Raw genomic sequence first — 24,082 nt, 5'->3', positions numbered from 1 at the left:
ACTGAAACAAAAAATCTATATATTTTTTCAATTTATTACATTCAATATTCCAACACCAATCCTACCACCATTATACCTTCCCACCACCATTATTTCAAATTTTTTCCAACTACCACCCATGCCTACCCCAATAGCAGCCCTCAATAACTTATTTTGTATTACTTGTTATGAATAATCCACTAAAAATGATCAAAAATTTTCCTTAGAAGAAAGTGTGTGAAGATTGTTGTATCTCACCAAGGAGCCATTAAGCCCTTGTATAAGAGATTGCTAACATGTTATTACAGGTGAATCTCGTGTGCTAATTTTTTTTAATTGAGATTGGTTGCCTTTTACTTTACACCCATCCAATGTGGTGTACTACTACTGGTACTTCAGCAGTATGAAATGTCCTGGAATTCTAAAATTTTAAATAGGGCAATACAGCTGGAGTTAAATTTTTAACTAGATGGTGACTTTGGGGGTTCAGAGGCATCTCTGCTGCTTGTTGATCTCTTCTGAGATTTATTTTGTGAATCTCTGGATCATGGCCATCAGTGAGCTTATATGGTGCCAAAGAAAGTTCATGGGCCTGACTGCCAGACTCTCAGTAAACAGGGAGATGGGGGGAGGACACCCATTTCCAACTCCTTCAGAGCCTGGAGATTTCAGACACAAGGACCACATACCTGAATTTTTTCAACAGATGCACTCATAAATGAGGCTCATCCTGAGCTTGTGGAGATCAGCTGTGTACATGGCAGCAATTAAGTTCAGGAGGTTTTCTGCTACCAGAGCTCTGTTTGGGTGGGTGGTGAGTGGTGGGCACACCTGTCCGCCTCTGGGATGCCCCAGATGAGACTCAACCTGGTGCAGGGTCTGAAGGCATCTCTCAAATAGTCTTTTTTTTTCAGAACTAGTTATTGTGGGGTTTTTTGAGTGTGTAAGATAACATGTTAATGAATCCAAAAGTGGGACCTCATATCTATATCCAGAATTTAAACAACAAATAGAAAACCCTTTCCACTTTAAGGTCACAATGTCTAGCCTCAACACTGAGACCAAGTTAGGGGAGGGCTCTCACCCAATCAAGGAAAGTCAGCTTGAAGCATATTGCCAACTTACAGGTCATCTTTATTCAGGAAGAAATATAAGACCAACCCTTGATAGTCTTAGACTGAATTTCTATTTCATTAAACATGCCTGACCTATAATTTTGCCTATATTTTTTATGCAGTAGTATGCAATAAGTATTTTTCAATAAAGTTATCTGAACTCAGGATGGGCTCAGTCTATCAGACATTCATTACAGAGTATAAGAAGTGAATAGACGGGGCTAAAGTGATAACACAGAGGGTAGGGCATTTTCCTTGCACGTGGCCAACCCGGGTTTGATTCCCAGCATCCCATATGGTCCCCCGAGCACCACCAGGAGTAATTCCTGAGTGCAGAGCCAGGAGTAAACCCTGAGTATCGCCAGGTGTAACCCAAAGAGAAAAAAAAAAGAAAAAGAAATGAGCAGAATCAGCTTGCCAGTGTTTTTCATAAATGATAATTAGGTACCTAATAACTAGAAAAGTAAATGAGACCCCATGTTTAAAGGAAAGATAATGCAGAAGATACTTCTGTTTTTTTTTTTTAAAAAAAGGACATTTACTCTCTGGGTGAATGAGTAATGCGTGAAAATAAATGTCCAGCCCCCGACTTCCCCTCATCTATCTACAGGGTGATCCTGCCTAAGTGATTTGACCTCTCCCGGGTTCCATTTCCTCATCCTTTACAAATGGCCACTTTTGCCAGTTCTGGGAGAAACAATGGAGCTCATTCTCTCTCTTAATGCTAGGCAGACTCAAGCTGCCTCTTGAAACTCCTCATAATTTCTCCATTCTAAAAGCTGCTCCAAATCTACCGGTAAGAACTGCTGCATGGTTCCTTAACATTCCATCTGGCAGGTGATATATTATCATTCACATTTAAGGAGAAGACCAAGAGAGGTTAAGTGGTTTGTTCAAGGTCACACATTTGGTTAGTAGTGGTTAAGGATCTGGAACTCAGATCCTTTTGCCACTTCTTCTACCCTCAATCCACCACTCAACCCCTTGATGCATTATTTGCATCACTGTTCCAACAAAAAAGAGAAAAGAGGAGCAGCAAATCTCCCCTAGGCTACATAAAAGTCATCCACTTCTTAAACACTGAGAAATGGGGCTTATATCACTAGATATAAGTGCCAAGGGCCTTACTAATACTTGAGTATTTTAGGAAACAGGAAATGATATCGGCTATAAGCAGAAATCAAAATTCCCTGAATTCTCTGTAGAAATGAATGGCTCACTTTTTAATCTGTTTTTAGCAATCTGAAGCATTTGTGCATCTCCTTAAACAGAGAATGGCACCATAGACATCTCTAGTTGGGCTGAATGAACAGGGGTGCTTTCCAGAGCTCGAAACACAAAAGGAAAGACCTTTCCACTGCAAGGCCGTGACATCTACCCTCGACACTGAGAGCAGGGCTGTCTCTAGTACAGTAAAGGACAGAACGGAGGTTCTTCCAACATGCTATTTAGAGGGAGAGAGGACTGAGCCTTCCAGCCTACTGCTCTGCCTACAGCATGTCTCTGATAAATCTTTTCAGAAAGAGAAAAGAAAAGAAGACAGAGAGTGAGAGAGAAAAAGGGGTCACTTCTGCTCCCTGGAATCTCAGTAAAATAAGGTGTTAATTCCATTTCAAGTCATAGGTTTAAGGAAGTCAGATATAAATATATTGAGATACTCAGAGAGAAGCCTACCCATTGAAAGAGCTTTGAATGATTTGGCACAGGAAATGCTGCAGTCTTTTCTGGGTTCCTCCAGCACAAAGCCCTGAACACACAGAGTGCCTGTTTTCAGCAGAAACCAAGGTTCACCAGGCCTCGGGTGTTCAGGATCAGCTCTCCACTATGCAGCATTGTCTGGAGGTGATGCCTGTTCAGAAATGGGACACCTGAGTGTTGCCTCTCAGGTTCTGAGAAGGACCAGGGAGCCACTCCTGGAAAGTAAGCACTAAAGTTTACTGCAATTTCTTGGCTTGGGATCTCTCTGGTGAGATGAGGCCAGTGCTGCCAAATTAAGTTCAATGCTGTTTCCAGTAGCAACATTTACACGAAATTCAACACATCTAAATGGAAAAGTTTGGAAGAGATTTCAGATTGAGGATTGAGGTCGGGATGAGGTCTGTTCTGAATGCGTGGATATATTTTATATTGACAATTTGTATGATACGATCTGAATTCCTTCAAAGAGGAACCCATGGTGAGCCAACTGCCAAGTTTATTCATGATGTCCAGTAGAAAAGCAGTTTATAAAATGTACATAAAAATATTACTTTCAAAGAGTGATTTTTTTCAATGCTGAAATTGCAATTTTTAAAAGTTGTTCCAGTTCGAGTGCCAGCTCTACTATGATTGAAAGTACTTGAAGGGTTTATTTAAGCTTTTCATAATAATCATTTTAATTAGTATGGGTAATAATAATCAGTACCATCTATGTTATAGCTATTATATGCTGGACATGTTGATAGGCATTTTCCTATCTCATTGACTCATTTGCTTCTCTTCATCTCCAATATACTGATAATAAAGAGACTGTGCCTCAAATTTTAGTTTAAGGACCTAGTTTTTGAATCAGGCAGATCTTAGCTTTAGTTCAGATAGTTAAGTCATCTTAAGCTGAACCTCAGTTGCCTCATCAGTAAACGGGGGTTTTAAGAAGACACTAACTTCTTCAGAGGAAATACCTATGTGATATTATGAGTCAGAAGCTGAGCTGGATAACATAGCAGATAGGGTTTTTGCATCCCAGTGGCCCAACTGGGATTGATCACTTATATAATTCCATACTCATATCCCAGAGGACCATCAGGAATGATCCCTGAGTGCAGAGTCAGGAGTAAACTCTGAGCATTGTCAGATGTGACTAAACTCGACCCATCCCCCACTCCTAATATGTCAAGTGTACAGCCCAGTGTACGATGAGAAGTAAATAGTGGGCATTATTATTATTATTAGCTGCCATATTATGCTACTAATAGTATGAAATATGACTTCTCCTAGCGGCCATCAGTGACATCCAAAAATCGGAAAGAGGAAAATTATCTTTGCTCCCATTCCTTTTTTATAGATAGTTCCCACTAGTGAGATGAAGGCCTGGTGAACTTCAAGGAACACCCTTGGGAAATGACGAAAAGGCTCAACTGTTTGCTTTGCATATGGGAACCCCAGTCTTATCATTAGCTCTACAGAGCCCCCCACCCAGCACTACTAAAGCCCTCCCCCCAGATAAAATAAAGCTAAAAATGAGAGAGAGAGAGAGAGAGAGAGAGAGAGAGAGAGAGAGAGAGAGAAGCAATGAAAAAGAAGACTCAGTGAACAGCCTTGGAAGAAGAATTGGGCCAGGGTAGCTAGAGCTGTGTTTGGTGTGTTGAAGGGGATGGGGCAGTCCTTAGGAGAACGGAGAACAAGCATAGGCTGATTGCATAAAAAAGAAAAAGGGGACAACGGAAACATTTTGGACAAGCCTCTCTACCTGCTCCTAATTATCCTTCCCTTCCTTGTCTCTCTCCTGATTCTCACACAGACATTGGAAGCAAAGACCCAGGGGAGAGCGCTCTGAAGCTCGGCTCCCACCTGGTACACTGCCCTCGGGGAAGTACCTTACTGGGGTACCTCTGGCTGCACAGTCAGGTGTGACCTACTGGCTCTGCCTGTCCTCTCCCACCCCCGGGCCCCTCCCCTCAAGCCTTCCCCCAGCGTCTCTGGCAAACAGCACCCCCCCACACACACCTTGAAAAAAGAAGGTAGCATCTCGAGTGTATAGCATAATTTAAAACAAAATAGTAACCAGGAGATCTGATGGACTCTGACAGGGGAAAGAAGGGAGCCACAAAGATGGAACAAAGATGCCATTTAAAAAGTATTGGCTCGTGTTCAGGGTTTCACTATTTTCAATGGCAAGGAGCACGTTACAAAATTCCTCCTATTGATGAGTATTTTTCTACAGTCATTAAAAGCCAAAGGGCTTGGAGTTTCCAACCTGCCCTCTTGGGGAACCTGTGAGCCAGTCTTCTGGAGAACTTGGAAAAGGTCTGGATGGCGCAGGCTTGCGAGGTGGGGCTGGCGGGGACCCTGGTGGGGGCTCGCAGGGGTGTAGCAAGCTGGTGGGTTGGGGAACTGGTGCAGGAGGACTCACTATGTTTGCAGTTCGGATTCTGTGATCTTTCTGCCAAACAGGGGTTTACAAAGCAAAACCTCCGGAGAATTCTCATACTTTCTGGCTTATTCTCCTGGTGTTCATCTTAACAGGAATCAGCTGTTCGCCTTCTCACTTCTACAGCACGTTGCCGAGGAAAACGTAGCATCTGGTCCGGCTATTATTAAAAACAAGAACATCCTGCTCTGTCGGGAGAACAGCACCACCGGCAATAAAAAGGGACCGTGAGCATCTGCGCTCAGGCTTCCAGCGCTGTGTCAGCCGGGATCTGCTCTCTCCCTTCCCCCACGGGCTCTCCTTTCCAAATTCCCCGATGCAGCCGTCATTTGCACGGCGCCCTCCTCTTTTTTTTCTGAAACAGACAGAACTGGCCATCCACCTCCCCTCCCCACACCCCCCTTTCATTGCGAGGCGGAGATCACTGCAGCCTTCAGACACTGCCTGGCTCCCGAGCGAGCGTGATAAAGTTGAACTACCAGAGGAATTTTTTTTTTGTAACTGCGGAAATGAAAAAGTAAACAAGCCTGAGACAGCCCTGGTATTTAGGCTCCAGCTTTTTGTTGTTGTTTTCATCTTTTTATTTTTTTTTTCCTTTTTTAAGAAGCATTGGGCTGGGAGCCTGAAGGAACCATATAATATGAAAAACTCTGGGAGGTTTTATTAGCCAATTAAAAAAAAAACCTTAGTTCCTATTAACTACTTAACTCCTTTCTCAAGCTTTCATCCTCAGTCCCTTCTCTCTCCTCCTGGGGCCCACCAGGAGTATAAATTGGTCCTTCTGTCTCTTCCCAGATGCCCTGAGTTCAAAGTTCGCCTCCCAAAAGTTTGTGGTTGAAAATCATATTCAATAATCATCACTGAACTTCTCATCTGCGAAACCACTAATAAAACAATTTCAATAAGGAGTCACATTTTCTCTACCCCCTATATCCGGACTCAAAAAGACTCATGAGCACACTGCTAAAAAGAAGAAAGGCTGCCTTGATGTTCAAGATTGAAGGAGTAAATGAGGACTAGAATATATAGCTCAAAGGCACATGGGTGTGGGAAGCCAAGGTGCCATCCCCGGCACACTTGGTCTCATGAGCAGCCAGCAAGGAGAAGGCCCTGAACAATTCTAGGACTGATGCTAAATGACCCCATCACCACCATCTGGCAGAAAATAATACTAAGTGATTATTAGAGGAAACAGAATTAGACTAAGGCAACCCTGCAGTAAGTAACAATTCCACAAAAATGTCCTCTGTTTTAGGGTCAAAAGAAGAGAGAGAAATGTTTGGGGCCAGAAGAATAGAAACGCTGAGAAAAAGAAAGTGAAACTGGGCAGTTGGTTCTCTGTCAGGCACAAATGGAGTTATAAATAAAAAAGGAATGACCTAATTTGGGAATGAAAGAATGTCAAAGGCGATTTAAATCATGCAAGTGTTATATTAACACCCCATAATTACCTGTATCCCATGGTTTTGTCATTGGTTGTTAGCTGTTTGGAAACAATACATTTGCAGAGTTGTGTCTGGGGAGACCCTGTTACTTTCATCTCTCAAAAAAACCAAAAAAACCTTACCCGGGGGTGTGAAGATAGTCCAGTGGTCAGGGTTTGATCCCTGGGGATCAAATTTGAGTTTGATCCCAGCATCATATATGGTTCTGATCCCTGCCCAGAGTAATCCTTGAGTACAGAGCTAAGAGTAAGCCCTGAGCACTGCTGGATGTAGCTTTCCTTACAAAAAAAAAACCACAACAAAACATATATATATTCATATATATATTTAAATATATAAAATATATATATTTCAAAACACCCCTTACCCTCTGCCACTCTATTCTGTACCTTCTAATTCTACTAAGGCCATTTCTATATCTTTCTTCCATCCTCTACCCACCCACCCCATTCTGGCTAACTCTGGGTTCTCCAGAAGAACATTTCTAGGGTTCAAGGAGTGCAAGACATCCCCTACCCCCCAAAATCTGGTTGTCATTCATGAGAAGAAACTACTTAAGAGGACTGAGTGCAAGAATAACTTTTGTTTGTTCTCTCGTCCCCCTTTATTAATGTTTAATTTTGCTCTATGGGCTTGACAGACCATTGGAGGACTTAGAAGTATGAAAATGTCCCCCAAATGTATACCTTATTCAACCAATGTTAAGTCAATAAGTATAAATTTGTTTTTAAAAGAGAGAAAGAGCCTGACTCAACAGGTAGAACATATGTCTGACATGTGTGAGACCCTGAGTTTGATTCTCAGTATTGCCCACGACTTGCCACAGACCCCTCCCCATTCTGTTGGGTGTGGCCCCCGTAAAAATAATGATGATGGTGGTGATGATGATGATGATGATGATGATGATGATAAACTAAGAATGACAAAAAGGGGAAATTATCTTTCTAATGGCTACAGAGTAGGACAGAATAACATGGGACAAAAGGATAGTGAGCCCAAAGTGAGCTATGTTTGGAATGCTAAAAAAGAGAGCAGGTTTATTTTGTGCCCCTCCCACCCTCCAGAAAACTCTGCTAAGTGTCAGATGTTATTGGAACAAGATAGAGAGTAAGAAAATGAATTAAAATACATCTTAGTAAAAGTTAAGTGGCTTTCCAGAAACTTGATCCTTCTGCTCTCCAACTGGTTATGCATGTCTGAACAGCAGTGCTGTTGAGTCAACAGAGATTTTAAACAAAAGCTTCACAAAAATTAATAAGGACCCTTCTTAGATGTCAGCTTCTCTGTGCTCCTGCTGTCTCAGGGACTATCCTGTGTCTCTTGTTCCCTCTAAATAGAGAACCTATTTGAAGAAGAGTATTTGCTTCTTTGACGCATATGGGATGAATGTGGTGTTTTTTATGTTTTTGAAAAATTTGCAATAACGAAGACTGAAGGCAAATGAACATGGTTTAAAGGATCATGTGCATGTGTATGTGCTAGTGAGCTCTCTATTAAGATAGTGTGCTTGTGTGGTGGAGTTCTGTGGTCATCTTTCCCTGAATGGCTGCTCAGGCATTTATCATTCAACCTTCTTCAAGTCCGCATGCGCACACACACACACACACACACACACACACACACACACACACACACACACACACACACACACACTGCATCTTGGTATAATATGCAGTGGATCTGTTTTTGCTAAATTTTTGTTTTAATTTTTTTTAATTTCATTTCCGAGACCTTTCACTTAAGTAGTGGCTGCTCTGAAGCCCAGGGAAGTTACAAAGAGGCTCATCAGGGCTCAGAGGAACGCAGACAAATGGTGGGGAAAGTCCCTTGTCCTCCGCTCAGCTTAAAACTTAATAGAGAGCTACAGCTGCCCTTGTATTGCTTCCAACCTGACCTTTCTTCAGCACTGTCCCATGCCCGTGGACAGAGCTAGAAAGGAGAAGAGAGGTAGGAGAAAGAAGTGAACAGAGTGCCCAGGCTAGATGTGCAGGTAAGACTGTCGCGTGCCCGCACACTCTCCATGCCAGACCCAGCAGATAGCTGGCATGATCATCTTTCTTCCCGTCTGTCAGAAACTGACGCTGTGAGAAAATGTGCAGGAGTGTGCTGGGATCTCCCAGATGGGCTGGCCCACACTTGCTCAATTTCAGCAGTTGGTGGAGTCCCACCACTTCCCCAGAAAAACAGGGACTCCGAGATGGCAGTCTATCAGAGGGCCTCCTGCCTCTTTCCATTACAACAAACCATTGTTTCCCAAGACTGGTCTCTTAAGTGATTTCCAAATGATTGGGACAGTGCCGCTGGTTGGCCAGAGTGCCCACTGTTTGTAAACCTAATAATCTGGGTAGGGTTGTTTGCTTAAATGACACAGGCCAATGCCTCCATTTCTAACTCCGAGCTATGCATGTCATTATTTTTAACCACTGCTTCCAGAGGGAATGAAAACTCAACTCCTGAAGATCTTTAGGGCCTGCTCTCACTGACTAAAGGAGGCTTCCTCTACCTCCTCCCTTGCCTTTTCAGACTGTTTTTCAAATCCCATAAATATAAACATGTGGCTCTTCAACCGCATCTGTAGATAATAACTTCAGGGGGCTTCCTGTTTACATGGCAATACCCATTTCCCAGCCAAATAAACTCTGCGGCGAGAGCTGAGGTGTTTATTGGGCCAGTCTCGGCTGGGATCGAGTTAACAGGAAACACCCACTCTCAAAGAAATGTCCGATGATTAAATATTTGGGGGCAGGGGGCACAGGGGTCACCAACGCTGGAGAAATGGCTTTCTTCTTCCGCCTCATGCTTCCAGGAGTAACAGAAGCAGCCATGATAAGTACGACCAAGCCACACAGGCCTGACAAAGCCAAGCAGCTGTGAGAAGGGAAGAAGCCAGGAGCTTTCCTCCCTTCTCACAGAGGAAGCCAGGAGCTTCCCTCCCAATACATCCTAACCTCAGGGCATCTCAAGTGAAGAGAAGGGCGGACGGATGATGTCCAGTCATTGCTGTATTGACCTGCCTTGCTGGCCTGGCTATCCTGGCTTATGAGACGTAGACTCTTATGCTAACTCTGTATATAAAATCTGACCTAAGACTTTAGAGAGGCTTTGATCCTTCAGAGGTTCTCAACTGGGGTGGATTTTGCTCCCCAGGAAACATTTTGACAACGTTTGGAGATAGTCTTCCGAGTTGCAACTGGGGCAATGCTAATGATATGTAAGTAGGACTGCTTCTATACTGAGTAGAGTTCCCATTAAACCTCTTCTAACAGGCAGGCCAGCACTCCCTCCACAAAAAAAAAAAAAAAAAGGAAAAAGAAAACCAAAAACAAAGCAAGGATTTGGCCTGCAAAAGTCAACAGTGCCAAGGTCTGGCCTAGTGCCTGTCTTGAAACTGAGAAACGGGGAAATCAAGTCACTCGCCCTCTGCCATGCTTCTTGACAAAACTCAGAAGGTGAGAGAGCCACAGTGCCCATCTTTGTGCGTCACACAGATGTCTAACCTTCCAAGAGCAGTAAAGATCAACTCAGAGAAAGAGCTGCAATCAAGTGTCCGACCCAAGTTCACCCAAGTGTTTTTAGACTGTTGCCTCATCTGAGAAAGAAGCTGTTTCCACTATTTCTTAGAGGAGAGCACCAGAGGAGTAAAAATAAGCAGTTTGCCCTAAAAGGAGGTCTCTCACCCTGAGTGTGATGTGAGCCACCGCCCAGGGACTGAGCTGCTCTGAACCCTGGTTTCTGAGTCTCACTTTCTGTGGTCAGCTGAGGCCCACAGGATGCAGAGGACAGAAAGAGCAACCACTTTACCAGACCCTCAACCTTTCCATAGGGGAGAGACTTAGCGACAACAATGGTCCGGGAAGACAGAACTATCATTCTGTCCACTAGGTAGAATTTTGCTAAGGCTAAGATATTTCCAAACCAAGGTCTGTTTGTACTCATCTTTGGGTTATGGTTGATTTTCCTTTAAAAAAAAAAGATAGGGAAAGTAAAACAGACCACCTGGTGTATCTGGGCCATAAGAGACCTTCTGATTACAACCATGGATTGACTTGCCACAGATTAAAATCATGAAAGCATGCCGGGAGCTCTTCTTTCTGATGCAGGTTCAGGAAATAAATTCACTGCTACGTTCTCCCCCACCCCCAACCCCCACCCCTGCTGCTCTAGAGGTAAAACAAGACCATGCTTACCCAGAGAGTCCCCGCTTCCCCTTATTAATAACATAGCACCTCAATTCTCGTCCAGCCCTGGCAAGTCTTATGACGGATGAAAAAGTGGCCAGGTGTTAGCAGAAGGAGGTGTCAGACAGAGATGAAACCGCGGAGGAAGAGAAAAGACCCAATGTACACACATAACAAAACCAAAAAAGCCATTTTATTGAAAATTCAATCCAAACTTCAAATTAATATTACAATCATGAGAAAAATGCCAAATAATTCAATTTACAATTGCAACATACAATACAAATAGTCCCTTTGAAGTTAAGAGTAAACTCATCCACAATCATGACTTGTGGCACAAAGCAGAATTTGTACAATATGTGCATGGAAAGCAAATCTTGGGCAACAGCAATTGGAAAAAATAAAAATGAAAAGCTTGTATTTACACAAAATGCTACAAATATTTTTTGTTCCACAGAAATCTAAGAATGGTAAAGCATATCCAAAAAATGGAATTTTATTCAGAATACCTAAGAAATTACTGTAAGTTATGGTTTTGGCTGATATATTTCGAAGTACTGCATTAAAAAGCAAACAGTTATTTGTAAACATGAAGTAAACAAACATCTAAAATTTCTCACATAGAAAATATCTCTTAAATGCATCATGATTTTTAAGAACAACAAATCCAAGGCTTGGAAGAACCGTCTGTTACTTATTATTGTCCTTTAAAATATTGTAGACAGAATTATTATTTTTATAATGCTTTGTGTTTCCATGTATTAACCTAGAGTCTGAATCAGTTCCTTTCCTGGGAATGGAAGGAGTTCTTTAGGCCAGCACACACATCTCCCCTTTGAGGTTACAAAGCTTGAATTTAAACCCTGTGAATTTCTTTGCTCCTGTTTAAAGGGCTTTGGTGGAGGAAGACAGAAAGAGGGGGACATAGCTCATCTGTGAGTCTCAGTTCTGGGCCAAAGCAGTGTTACCTGTTCTGGGACTCTGGTAGAGCCCAGATAAGATTTTGGAGACAACTGAAATAGATTAAGAAAAAAAAAAAAGAGGGAATGGGGCTGGAGTGATAGCACAGTGGGTAGGGCGTTTGCCTTGCATGCGGCTAACCCAGGTTCGATTCCCAGCATTCTATATGGTCCACCGAGCACTGACAGGATTAATTCCTGAGTGCAGGACTTGTGGCACAAAGCAGAATTTGTGCCAGGAGTAACCCCTGTGCAATGGCGGGTATAACCCAAAAAGTAAAAAAAAAAAAGAGGGGGGGAAATGGTGGCATTGTCATACTGTAAACTCAGCAATATTTGTGCTACATAATAAAACAAGCCATTTGGACGTGAAGGCAATAGTGAGTTGGCTAGTGCACGGCTCTGTAGAACTAATATGGTGTCGCTTTGGTCTTGAAATCACAACATACACATGACCCAGTGTAAATTAAGGATTATGTTTTTTAAAAAAAATCAAAAGAAAATTTAACCCCAGGGCCAAAAAAGGGCAGAATTTGACTTGAGAAACCTAAATTACCCCCACTGGGGTGGTTGAATTAAGGGTGGAAGGAAGAGGTGCTTAAAGTTTTCCCAAGGACAGAAAAAAAAACTTTTAAAGTGTTTTTGGGTTGCTGCCTGCAGCCGCTATAATAACATTTCAACACAAAAGCATCCCTACAGTCATTTAGTATCGAATCGTGTATTGTAAACTTAAAAAAGCCCTTTAACATTAAAAAATAATGTACAAATAGAGTACCTTTTTATTAAATAGGATACAGCTGGCACTGACTGTAACATTTTCATGTCAATTAATTAAAAATTGAAATGTGTAACCAGACACTGGCTTTTTTAAGTGCTGCTGAAACAAAAACACACATTTTACACTTACAAATAAATGGACAGTGGCGTGCTTCAAGCTACCACACACAAACAATAAATAGCATGAATTACTACTTCCATTTTACTTAAGGAATAGAAAAGTGGCTTATTTATCTAAGCATACTTGGTATACAACCTTTAGAAGGCAAAATGTTTTGTTTGGTTTCCCCTCAATTTTTATTAGGGTGAATTCCAAGGGAGACTCCCGGGCAAGAAGCAGAGGTCGCACTACCTACCCCCCAAGTTTAGCTGTAATGCGGGGTGATGGTGGTCTGTGAAGGGCCCTAGAGAAGCAAGAAACCTCTGGACCTGGAGACAATCCTACAAAGTCCTGCTTAGGGAACAAGGGGCAAGGCCTGGGATTCCCATGAAGAGGCCAGGGTTTTACCAGGTGGTGTCATTCAGTGATCTGGTTTGGATTCCATTTTCACACTTGAGAACTAGCCATGTGGCCGTCAGGAGTGGTCAAAGTGCATCATCCTACAGGAGGGTGTTAGCTCAAATTTATACACAATTGGAGATACCGGGCTGCACCTAACGTTTGTCTTCCCTTTCCTCTCTATTGTGAGAAATAAAAACATCCAAAGTCCTATTTTCTAGGTCCTCACAGGCTCTAATTTCCGTGCTGGGCTGGAACTTGATAGCTATTTCCAATGACCTGCTCCCAGAAGACAATGATTTATTTCTGCTGCTTTAAATGCAAATTCCGTGGAGAACTAGCTGCTAGTGGGGTTGGGGTCAGACAGATGTATGTTCTCTAGGCGTTCTGTTTGCCAAGGCAGACTGGTTAAGGATCCCTGGTGCAATTTTGCCTCCTGCACTGTGTATATCAAGATTGGTTCCTCAACCATGTGTGTGGCTTTCAGCCGATGAGGACTTCCCTGTGAAACCCAATGATTTAGCTCTAACTGTGAAACACACGTACATTTTTCTAAAGTTCACTCGCGCTGTCTTTTCAACATGACAAGATTCATTATCATTTGAGAGAAATTAGGAAACCACCTCACTTCAGCATCTCATGCTGATAAAGGGCAACATAAAATGATAACGGGTGAAGTTGCTTTTTAAATCCTTAATTATTGCTTTAAAAGGCAAAGCTGTGTTAAAGGCAAAGATCTGAAAAGAACTAAACATAACATTTCCTTCATACATCACAAAAACAAGCTACATCTAAATATTTGGAGATGGAAGTATTTTGAAAGATCACATTGTGCCTGGATTGCTGAATCCAGCAATGAAATTGCTTAGCAATATTTCAGAGATGGCTCTAGCCCACTGAAAAAAATTTGTTACTTAATAAAGAGCATTTTTAGAGACCGAAGTCAACATATCAATACACTAAGAAATGTTTCAAGGGTCCAAATGTCCTTAAATAATTATAAATATATCTTTAAAGTTATATGACCATTCACGTTAGCAAGTTACCTCAAATTTTATACATATTCATAATTTAAAAAAAGAAAACAAATAACACACAGCCAAACGCAAACACTATCTATATACCATTATGGCTATAATTCGGTATTGCTATTTTCAGTTTGCATAAGAGATTAGGGTGGGGAGGTTCAGAATGGGATTCCTTTTTGGTAAGATGGGAAAGGGAAAAAATGAATAAAAAGTAAAATAAAAGAATCTATCCTGATCAGTATTTTTTGAAATCAACTTTCTTTGATGTAGAAGGGGAAAAAAATAAAACCCAACTGAACTAAACAGTTCCAGTGAGTACCTGCAGCAAGTCTGAAAGCACATTTGGAACAGTGACTGTGAATGGATCATGGTGTCATGGAAGCATCCTTCTACCTTGGGTCCCTTTGCGTGCACCTCCCCTGGCTTTGTAAGCTGGTCTGCGGGTGCACTGGTCCTTACACAGCTGCAACCATGAAGGAGTGTGGCTTCAAAGCACAGAGAGGAAGTGGTTTTGCTTTTCTTCCTCCTGAACCTGGAGTCCACCTCGCTGAATTGGCATATGAACAGGTTATTTGTGATAGCAGGCAACAACAGCAACAACAACAACACAAATACCTTTTTCCTTGGCTTGGAAAACACATTTTAAACAGAAAACCATCTTAAACCTGATGGTCTGATTGTCTCTCTCGGGCCTTTGGCTTCTGAATATCTCTACCCTCTTATGGTTGCAAGACCACCACTGAGTGAACTGAAAAATCTAAAAAAAGAGGCACTTTGTAGAAAGCTAATCAATATACATATATATGCACCCTCTCTATATATGTATATATCGATACTTTTGGGACGTGGTTCCCAGATACCGCTGGGGCACAGCTGAGGAATTCAGTATGGTCGCCAAACAGATTCATCCATTCTGCCACTAGAATTCAAAACAGTTGGGGAACTGCTGTGGCTTCCATCAGCGTCAACACCATCATTCTGGTTAGGTAAATTTGGATTTAATAGCGTGCTGCCATTCGAGGTGGTGGTGCATGGCGGAAGCATTCTGGATGGAGACCGGTCTCCCCCCGGCACCATGGGGAACTGATAGGATCCTGACGAAGTGCCATAGTAGAGATATGGAGTGCTGCTGGTCTGGAAGGGTCCACTCTGGCTTTGGGAAGAGCCGGGGTAGGGTGGTGGCAGGTAGGTGTGGTAGTGAGTGGTGGCGGACATACCGAGGGACATGCCTGAGGTGACTGGCGGGGTGTAAGTAAAGGTGGCTGGATAGTGCATTCGTGGGTTGGAGAAGCGGCTCTCAGTGAGGGATGAAATGCTGGGGAACTGCCTGGGGTCTGAAAAAGGGCCCAGTTCTGAAGCACCTAAAAATTATAACAGAAGATGGGGGGAAAAATCTGTAAATATCAGTTAAAATAATGATAGAATTTTTACACGAAAAAAAGAAAACTTTAAAAATGGAACAGCAAGCCACAAACAGACCTTCAAATGCACAGGTCACTATACAGTCTTTTTTTTTTCTTTCCACCTTACAATCTTAGCAGCATTTATGTTAAGTTCTTCATCCCCCTAGAGCATCCCAAAGGGCTTTAAAAACCCTGATGTGTGCTAAGTGATCTTTATAAACCAACCCAACACGCTGATTCACTCACCAGGCTTTAAGACTGTATCCTCATTGATCTTACTTTCTCTTTTATTGTTACTTGGTGCAGTTCTGATATTTGCAAGCAAACATTTTTACTAATTCAGACCCATTTTTAAAATATTTTAACCCAAGATAAAATTTCAAAACAATTTTTTATTATTGGAGTTCTTGGCATACCCCTTCATCAATGAAGGAGGATCAAAAAAGATACACTATCGCTTCTATCAGCATTTCATTTTTAAAGTCCTAAACTTTTTAAGTCTTATTATATTCTTCAGCTAAGCAAAAGACCTCAAAAACTCAAAGCAGATTGAAATCAAACCAGATTTCAATTGTATTTGGAGCTATCTAACTTCTCTGGGGTTTTCTAGGGAGAGACTAGCTCTCAGAAGTTCCCTTCAGGGTTATAAATGAAATACAGAAGTTTGCGAAATGGATGGGGAAGCGCAGTAGCTAGGGATCCATGCATTTCAAGACACGCTGGAGATATGGGTGCTCACTTAGCACAGGTGTGGAGATTTTTGTTAATTAGGTTCACTGGGGAAACCAGAGGAGACCTCACCATCCAGCCACCAGGCCTCTGTGCCACATATGCTAGAGAATTTGTTTCAGTCCCTTTTGAACCCCTAACTACAGGCAAAGATGGTCTTACTCTAAAATAGAAAGTCTGTCAATTGCTAAAATGGTCTGTCACTGTAAAAGATATTTCTGGTACTATAAATGAAGTATACTGCTATACGTGTAGATTCCATTTTACTCTATACTGTAGCAGTATGCTAGGGAGTCTAGTACTACTATAAGTGAAACCACAATTAGTAACCACTTTATGTGGACATTAGTCTTCTGAAATGCTTGAAACCTTAGAGCTGGGATCTTTAAAGACTGGCTTATGATTTTTCTAAAATGAAGAGAATCATGACAAGGCCTTTCATAATTTCAGGACTCTTGTTGACATTTGGATCCCCTCTAACATCCAACAATTCTTTGGACTTTACATGTTTGCTTTTTCTCTGGCTTTTATCTATAAGGGAAAGTACATAGCAACTCTCAAAGGCCTCACAAAGGCCTCAGCCCCATTTTTATTTAGCCCTGGCTCTCCAAAACTACCATAGTTATGAAAGGAATAACTGTAAATCTTTTCTATAAAAGGTTGTTCATTTTTTTGTTTAAAGGCATACAGCCTCCCATCTTCATACCCTGCTAGGGTTAAGGGCCATTACATGCATACATGGCAAAAAAAATGATTATTTAAAAGCAACATGGTGTTAACCCAAGTTTATCTCACAAATTGGAGAGTTCCAATCAGAGAGCCCCACCCAGCCCAGCCCAGCAATGGTTGAAAGTCTCACCTGCCTGGCTTTTCTTACTGAGAGTGGAAGGCCAGAGGCAGAAGTCAGAGGTGGCAGTGTCATCATCTGTAAAATGAGGGGATGAACTCTAAGTTCCCTTCCAGCGCTAACATTCTAACACCACAAAGTCCAAGTAGAAGAAACAGTGGCCATAGGGGAGAAGGAGGCAGAAAAACGTTCCCACACACTCCCCCCATGCCCCACCATTAGGACTTTCCCAGAATCCACAGGCCCATAAGCAGAGGGGAAAAAAAAGTGAGCAGCTTCTCATACCAGAAGCAAACACTTTCAAGATGACAAACCAAAACTAACCCGGCCCAGGCAGTTATTCTGTTTTTTATAAATTCTTCCATCCACAACTGGCCTCTACCTAAGCCCCCACAACACAAACTTCTGACAAGCTTAAAAACTTGTAGATGTAGTAATTATGACAGAAACTCAAATGAGAGCAGATAAGATGGAACATCCGTGCCCTCCCCACACTGACACTCAGCGGACACAATACAGACACTAAACGGAGGCCACAGATGTTCTCCCAGGCCAGCCTGCTGACTGCGGAGCAGCTAGGTGAACTTGAGTTGGCAGAGCTAATAGCTGGAGGCAGGCCACTTCTGTACTCATTAAGTTCAATTCTGCGATCATGTGAGAGAAACCAGAAGAACGTGAGCAATTTCAAAGGGAAAGAAGTCACACTTACAACAGCAAGGTCTGCCCCTAAGAAGCACAGAGCTGCCACAGACAGGCTTCTCGATGTGAAAAATGCTTCCTTTGAATATTTGTGCTTAAAATATACAATAGTCATGATTAAAATTCCATGTGGTTTCCTTTATTTTGATGCAGAAGCCCATTAAAACCCTTTATATGGGGCCCTGCCAGTAAACTCCAATATGCTTTCAAATTTATCCACCCTTCTCCCCAACCATCTCTATTTCACCTGAGATAGATTTTGCTGATGTTATTTTTATTATTCATCATATGCCAGGTTCACCGTACCCTTATTTTGGTTTATAGAAGCCTACTTATGCAAACTGACACTCATTTTCCAATTAATAAGCTCTGGCTATGGTTTAATAGAAAATAATGCAACAACTTTCTGCTAGGTTTACAGAATTTTGACCAATTGCTTTTAAGTCATTTGAGACTGTAATGTTCTAAAGATTAATTCCTTCTGGGCAAAGAGAGCTTCTGGACTTTAAAGGGATTAACTGGTAATTTTTATAGCTTACAAAAAATAGAACTTTCTGGAATTTTCTTAGTCATTTAGAAACAATTTAGGAACAACAAGTGTTTCTGAAAGATACAGCAAAGTGTTCAGGATGAAGAAATATTCACCACTTGCCACACACAAAATCGTGGGTCAATATCATCTTCTGTGCCAGTCTTTGATGGGGGAGATGGAGGAAATTCTGGACTTAAAAAGAAAGAACATAAAGGGCTGAAGAACAGTACAGCTAGTCGGGTGCCTGACTTGCAAATAGCCAACCTGGGTTTTGATCCCTGGCACCCTATATGGTTTCCTAAGTCTGCCAAAGTACAAAGCCAGGAGTAAGCCCTCTGCTGGGTGTGGCCCCAAAAACAAACCAAAAGAAAAATCGGGGGTGGGGGGAGAACACAAAATCCCTTCCTGGCCTTCCATGTATTAATACTCATTGTCACGAAAGCAAATAATATCACAACTTTTTCAACTAAGGTTGTGGCTACACTTCTCATTTCTGCTTTGTCCATGTTCTCAGTTTTACTTTCAGGACACCTTTCTTAGGTTATTTTGAGGTTTTATGTCCACCATTTTTCCTGCCTCTATCACTAGTCACATTACAATTATAAATTTAAAGAATAGACAGAGATATCCTGTCAATTTAAATAAAGAAAACAGAATGCCTACTTATTAAAAGGATCAAAATGAGAACCTGGGAAGTTCTAAAAGTACTGTTCCTTCACCGTAACTTTATAAAGGGGAAAAACCAAGGCTCAGCGACCACCCCAGTAAAATGTCTTGCAGTCTTGGAGCTGAGAGCAGCAGTTTCAAACTCCTTACTGCAGCCTACTGACTGATAAAGCCAGCAAACTTCCAAGAGTTACTTGAAGCTCAAGAAAATCTATAGTTAATCTTCCAGATGGCTTAATTTTACTCAACTTGTAGATAGGGTATACTCTACTGTAAACATGAATAGGACATAGATTAGAATGCTATAGTGAGGTGACTTATTTTTACATAAACAAAGTGACCAACAAAATTTTGCACCTCTAGAACTTGGGACTATGTCTTAAGATTCACCAAAGCACCCATTTGTAATCTTCTGCTTAGTTGGGGTACTCCAAGGGAGAAATGCCATACCTTCCTTTGTTGCTTATTTGATCCTACTGTAACCAGCTGGCAAAGAGGGAAGCAGATATCCAGAAAACAGGAGACATTAACTGCAAAAGTATAAAACTCGAGAGAGCCTTAGCCAACACTGCACAAATATCTCCAACATCTGAACTCCTGGGAACTCTTAAGAAATCTGGCTGACACACAGAGATAGCACAGCAGGTAGGGCGTTATCCTTGCATGCGGTCGACCTGGGTTCAATTCCTCTGTCCCTCACAGAGAGGCCAGCAAGCTACTGAGAGTATCCCGCCCGTATGGCAGAGTCTGGCAAGCTCTCCGTGGCTAAAAACAGTAACAATAAGTTTCACAATGGAGACATTACTGGTGCCTGCTCGAGCAAAATGATGAGCAACGGGATGACAGTAATACAAATATATGTGTATATATGTATATACGTATATATGTGTATATATATATATGTTTCCAAAGTTCACCTTATAAATTAGGAACAGCAAGAGAAATAATAATTATTAAAATAATGATACTATAATGTGTATATATACACATAAATATATGCATGCTGCCTTAAAAATCTATTTGAACAAGTTTTATTAAAAATAGTTAACTAAAATTTTCTGTCGCCTAAGTGTTGCCCCAGTGAATTACTGTGTTTGGATTAGTATTAACAAGTCTTTTAGGTCCTGCTGTTGATTTAATCTGCTAAATAGTGAGCAATTAGTTCAGTTGCTCGTGGCATATTGTGCAGGAGACTCTAAGGGCAAAGGTTGAATTCCCTTAGGACTTGCTGGTTTCCTATGGATGCATTTCATTCCAGAATTGCTGTGCACCCCCAGCCACTGGCCAGCAGCTGGCAAAAAAATTGGAGCTGTCATAAAGAGAACAACAAGAACCTCGAGCTTAAATATGCATGGGGGAAAATATGAATAAAATGCCCATGAGGCCCAAATAAAAATCAATGTTAAAGGGTAAGCCAGGGGCTGGAGCGATAGCACAGCAGGTAGGGCGTTTGCCGTGCACGCAGCTGACCTGGGTTTAATTCCCAGCATCCCATATGGTCCCCTGAGCACTGTCAGGAGTAATTCCTGAGTGCAGAGGCAGGAGTAACCCCTGTGCATTGCCATGTGTGACCCAAAAAACAAACAAAAAAAAAGGTTAAGCCAAAAAGTTTATGAGGAATAAAGAAAATAGGCTCCTTTTTACCCAAACAGGTTTGTTGGATCTTCAGAGCAAATGGGAAAAAGTGGTGGGAAGGAGTGAAACCAAGATAAGGGAAAATAAAATAGAACCTCTGATTTCTAATTCTCGTGGTCTGAATCCCATACCTGGCACTTTTCTAATGCTAGTTGTGTTGGCTCCTGACTAAACCATGATCTAAAGAACAGAAGTCTAATTGTGGAGTTGCCTCTCCACCTTGAGAAATACATTATCAACACTCCCCGCCTCCAACACACACACATACACAAACACACACACAAACACACACACACACACACAGAGATGAAGAAAACTGCAGAGTAGCAAACCTTACAGCAACAGGTTTTCCCATAGATTTCTACCTCTGATAAAGTCTCATTCCTAAAGCATAGGAATCAATGAACAGCAATAACTAAATAATGAAATTATTACAACAATACACTCACATAAAAGCTCTGTGACTATGGTCTCTCGAAATATCTTATGGGGCCTGAGTTGATAGTACAGATGGTCAGTGCTTGCCTTGTACACAGCCTACCTGGGTCCAATTCCCATGACCCACATATGGACACCTGAGTCTTGCCAGGAGTTATCTCTGAACACAGAGCCAGGAAGAAGTTCTGAATACCACCAGTGTGGCCCAAAAAGCCACAGGGGGGGAAAAATCTTAGGCTGTGTAATGTTTGCACATTGGCTGAATGTGCGTGACTGAAAGCATGGAAAGCTAAACCGTCTCAGTGGGGACTTCTGTACTAGTGTACCTGCCATGGTGCTTAGACAATGGGATGGCACATTTTCAGGCCAGGCATCTCTCATTCTCATTTAGTAGGCCCTCATTAAATCACAGCTGTTTGAAAATGAACAAGGAGAGCTCCAAAAAGAATAGAAATGGGAGTTTAGAAAGAATAACAGTCTAGGGACTTGCCTTTGGGGCTGACAGGGGGACATATAGTACCTCTAAGCAGTGGAGTTGCCAGATACCAATATCCTGGCATACTAGGGCAGAGGGAAAGAAAAGGAGCTTTGCCTGAATCCAGATGGAACATAGGTAGCGTACTCAGAGCCCTCTGTCCAACTTTTTCCATACCAGGGCAAAAAAGGTACAGAATAAAAAGTCATCATACTGCTTGGAAAGAAGGTGTTGGCTTCAAAGATTCAATGGGGCCTTTTAAATGCTGGGAATTACTGCTGGACAAATTACACACAAAGCACAAGTGCCCTTTATCAACTGTCCTATCATAGCTTAGCTTACGTGTGGGCACTATGGGCACTGATCTCCATCTCAAGTTCTTCACCTGCTACCCCTATGTACTGCTCTTCCCAGCCTCTTTAAAACATCACTTTCTACTTCATTCCTGTTCTATAGCATCTTTTCCCATATCAGTCTTTTGGGTCCTTAGCACTATTTTACTGAATCGTTAGCTATTTTTGACGCTTTCCTTCAATGATAAAGATGCTAGAAGTCATGAGTCAGTTTTCTTTCATACATCCTCACAGAGACTTACTGCATTGAAAGAGCTTACAGTATTTTTAAACGTGAATGGATTGGATGGGTGAATGGAAGGACATGCAAATTTGTCTAAGAATTAGGAACTCTATACTGTGATTAGTAACTTTTTTATCCATTAGGGGGAAAACATTGCAATAAGCATTAAGAAATGCTGTTATCAAAGGTCAAATGTAGTTCAAGAACCATCCCATATCGAGGATACCTTATAAAACTCTCCTTAGAGTGTATCCAAAGTCTTCTCAGCATCATTATTTCACCTCATGTTTCTCAAGAAAGCACATAATTGGCAGCTGCCACTAGTGAACAGACTCCTTTGGTTTGCCACCAGTGATGACTTCATCAACACCTGTCCTTCCTCAGTGCCAGTATTCATATGTGGGAGGCAGGAGGACATCTATACTAGGCAGCTGGGGAGACTTAGGGTAAAGAGATAGAGCTAACAGTGTCCGGATAAAAAAGGACAACCTCTCTCTCTCTCTCTCTCTCTCTCTCTCTCTCTCTCTCTCTCTCTCTCTCTCTCTCTCTCTCTCTCTCTCATGATCCTGGGGATGATGTGATCACTTATAGTATTTATTTGAAGTAAAGGTAATAGAGTAATAGAGGTAATAGAGGATAAACTCATGTGCCACCTAGGTTTATAGAGGAATTTGCAAAGCCAGTACATTGAAGTCAACAGAATTGTATATGGCCTTTAAGGATGAAGAAACAGAAGCCTGATGATTTGGAACTGAGTGCCATTGTGAGACTAACAGGCTCACCTGACACAGCTTTTCAGCAGGAGTAACCCTGCCTTTCCTCATATCTGCATTCCAAGAATCCACTGACAGGCCATACAGTCGGCTGAGCCACCCACCAGTGTCAACCCCTGCCTACACATATGTCAGTCACCTTTGCATGATGCAAAACTAGCAAGTCTGCAAGGAGGAGCAAAGAACAAGGAGGTTGATGGCACATTCAGAGTCTTCTACTCTACTCCAAGGTCATGTCCCAGTACTCCTCAGCAGGAACCTGCTTTACACTGAAGATTCAGACCATCATCATCACTCTGCTGCTACCCTCCCAAACTCAGGAGCCCTACTTTTCTCCTTGTGTGATCAAGGTCAAGATGCACCTTCTAAAAGCTCACAAAGATAATACAGTGGGTCAGGTACTGGCCTTGCATGTGGCCGACCTGGATTCAATGCTCAGCACCACATATGGTCCCATGATCACAGAGCTGTGAGTGATCCCTGAACACAGCTCGCAGTGGCCCCCAAACCAAGACAAACCAAAAAAAGCATCCCACAGATGAGGACCCCCCAGGTGTACCATTCTTCATCAGAGAAGTGTTTCCCATCTAAAACAATATTCACTCTGAATTTCAGAGTGAAATTCAAAAGCGAAAGCGTATGAAATAAGAAACATATGAAAACAGGTGTCTCTTCTTTTAGATTCCACCGAAGACAGAGTAGGACTCTAAGACAGGCGTAATTTTTTAAAATGTTGCTGAAAGAGAAGCACTGGCATAATCTCAAGCAGGCAATGTACATAAAGGAAATGCCATGTATACGTTATCCAAAAAATAAAATTTAGACTCCACATGGAATATTACTTTACATTTTCCACCTGGGTGTTTTAAGGAGTTTTACATTAATTTTCTTAATAGATCCAAATTTGTCATCTCCCACTAAATTGATCCAGAATTTATCACTAGTTTTAATTTCATTAGATGATAACTGGAAATATGTAACTATGTGTGGGAGAAATACAAGAGATCATAATGAAGAAGAAACCAGCAAATGAGAACTTGAAGTTCATTTTTTTTGCTTTTTTTTTTTAAGATAATGAAAGGTCAGACTAGCAAACTCCATCGTTTTGCAAAGGAGAGGAAAAGTGCCTCAACTATCCAGTATAAATATTTATTTTCCGTGTTGTAATGAATTGTACTTTTCCACTGCATGCTCACAAAT

General features: G+C 41.8%; 1 protein-coding gene across 4 annotated transcripts in view; it reads right to left on the bottom strand.

The window, feature by feature from the left end:
- RUNX2 (RUNX family transcription factor 2) overlaps positions 1–24,082 on the bottom strand; it is a 305,232-nt gene that overhangs the window by 140,514 nt on the left and 140,636 nt on the right. For 2 of the 4 annotated variants that reach the window (XM_055135053.1, XM_055135056.1), the window contains 2 exons: positions 17,101–17,166; positions 11,020–15,470 (listed from right to left, as the gene is read on the bottom strand). The exons of 1 other annotated variant lie outside the window; for it this stretch is intronic. In XM_055135053.1, the coding sequence (XP_054991028.1) occupies positions 14,992–15,470; positions 17,101–17,166 (545 nt within the window). In that variant the 3' untranslated portion in view covers positions 11,020–14,991. Of the gene's footprint in view, positions 1–11,019; positions 15,471–17,100; positions 17,167–24,082 lie in introns of those variants that run through there. One more of the 4 variants, XM_055135054.1, reaches the window with a different exon arrangement.

The sequence above is a fragment of the Sorex araneus genome, chromosome 4, assembly GCF_027595985.1.
Source record: "Sorex araneus isolate mSorAra2 chromosome 4, mSorAra2.pri, whole genome shotgun sequence".
NCBI lineage: Eukaryota > Metazoa > Chordata > Mammalia > Eulipotyphla > Soricidae > Sorex > Sorex araneus.
Note: the sequence above shows the minus strand (reverse complement) of the source record. Positions and strands in the feature narration are given on the sequence as shown.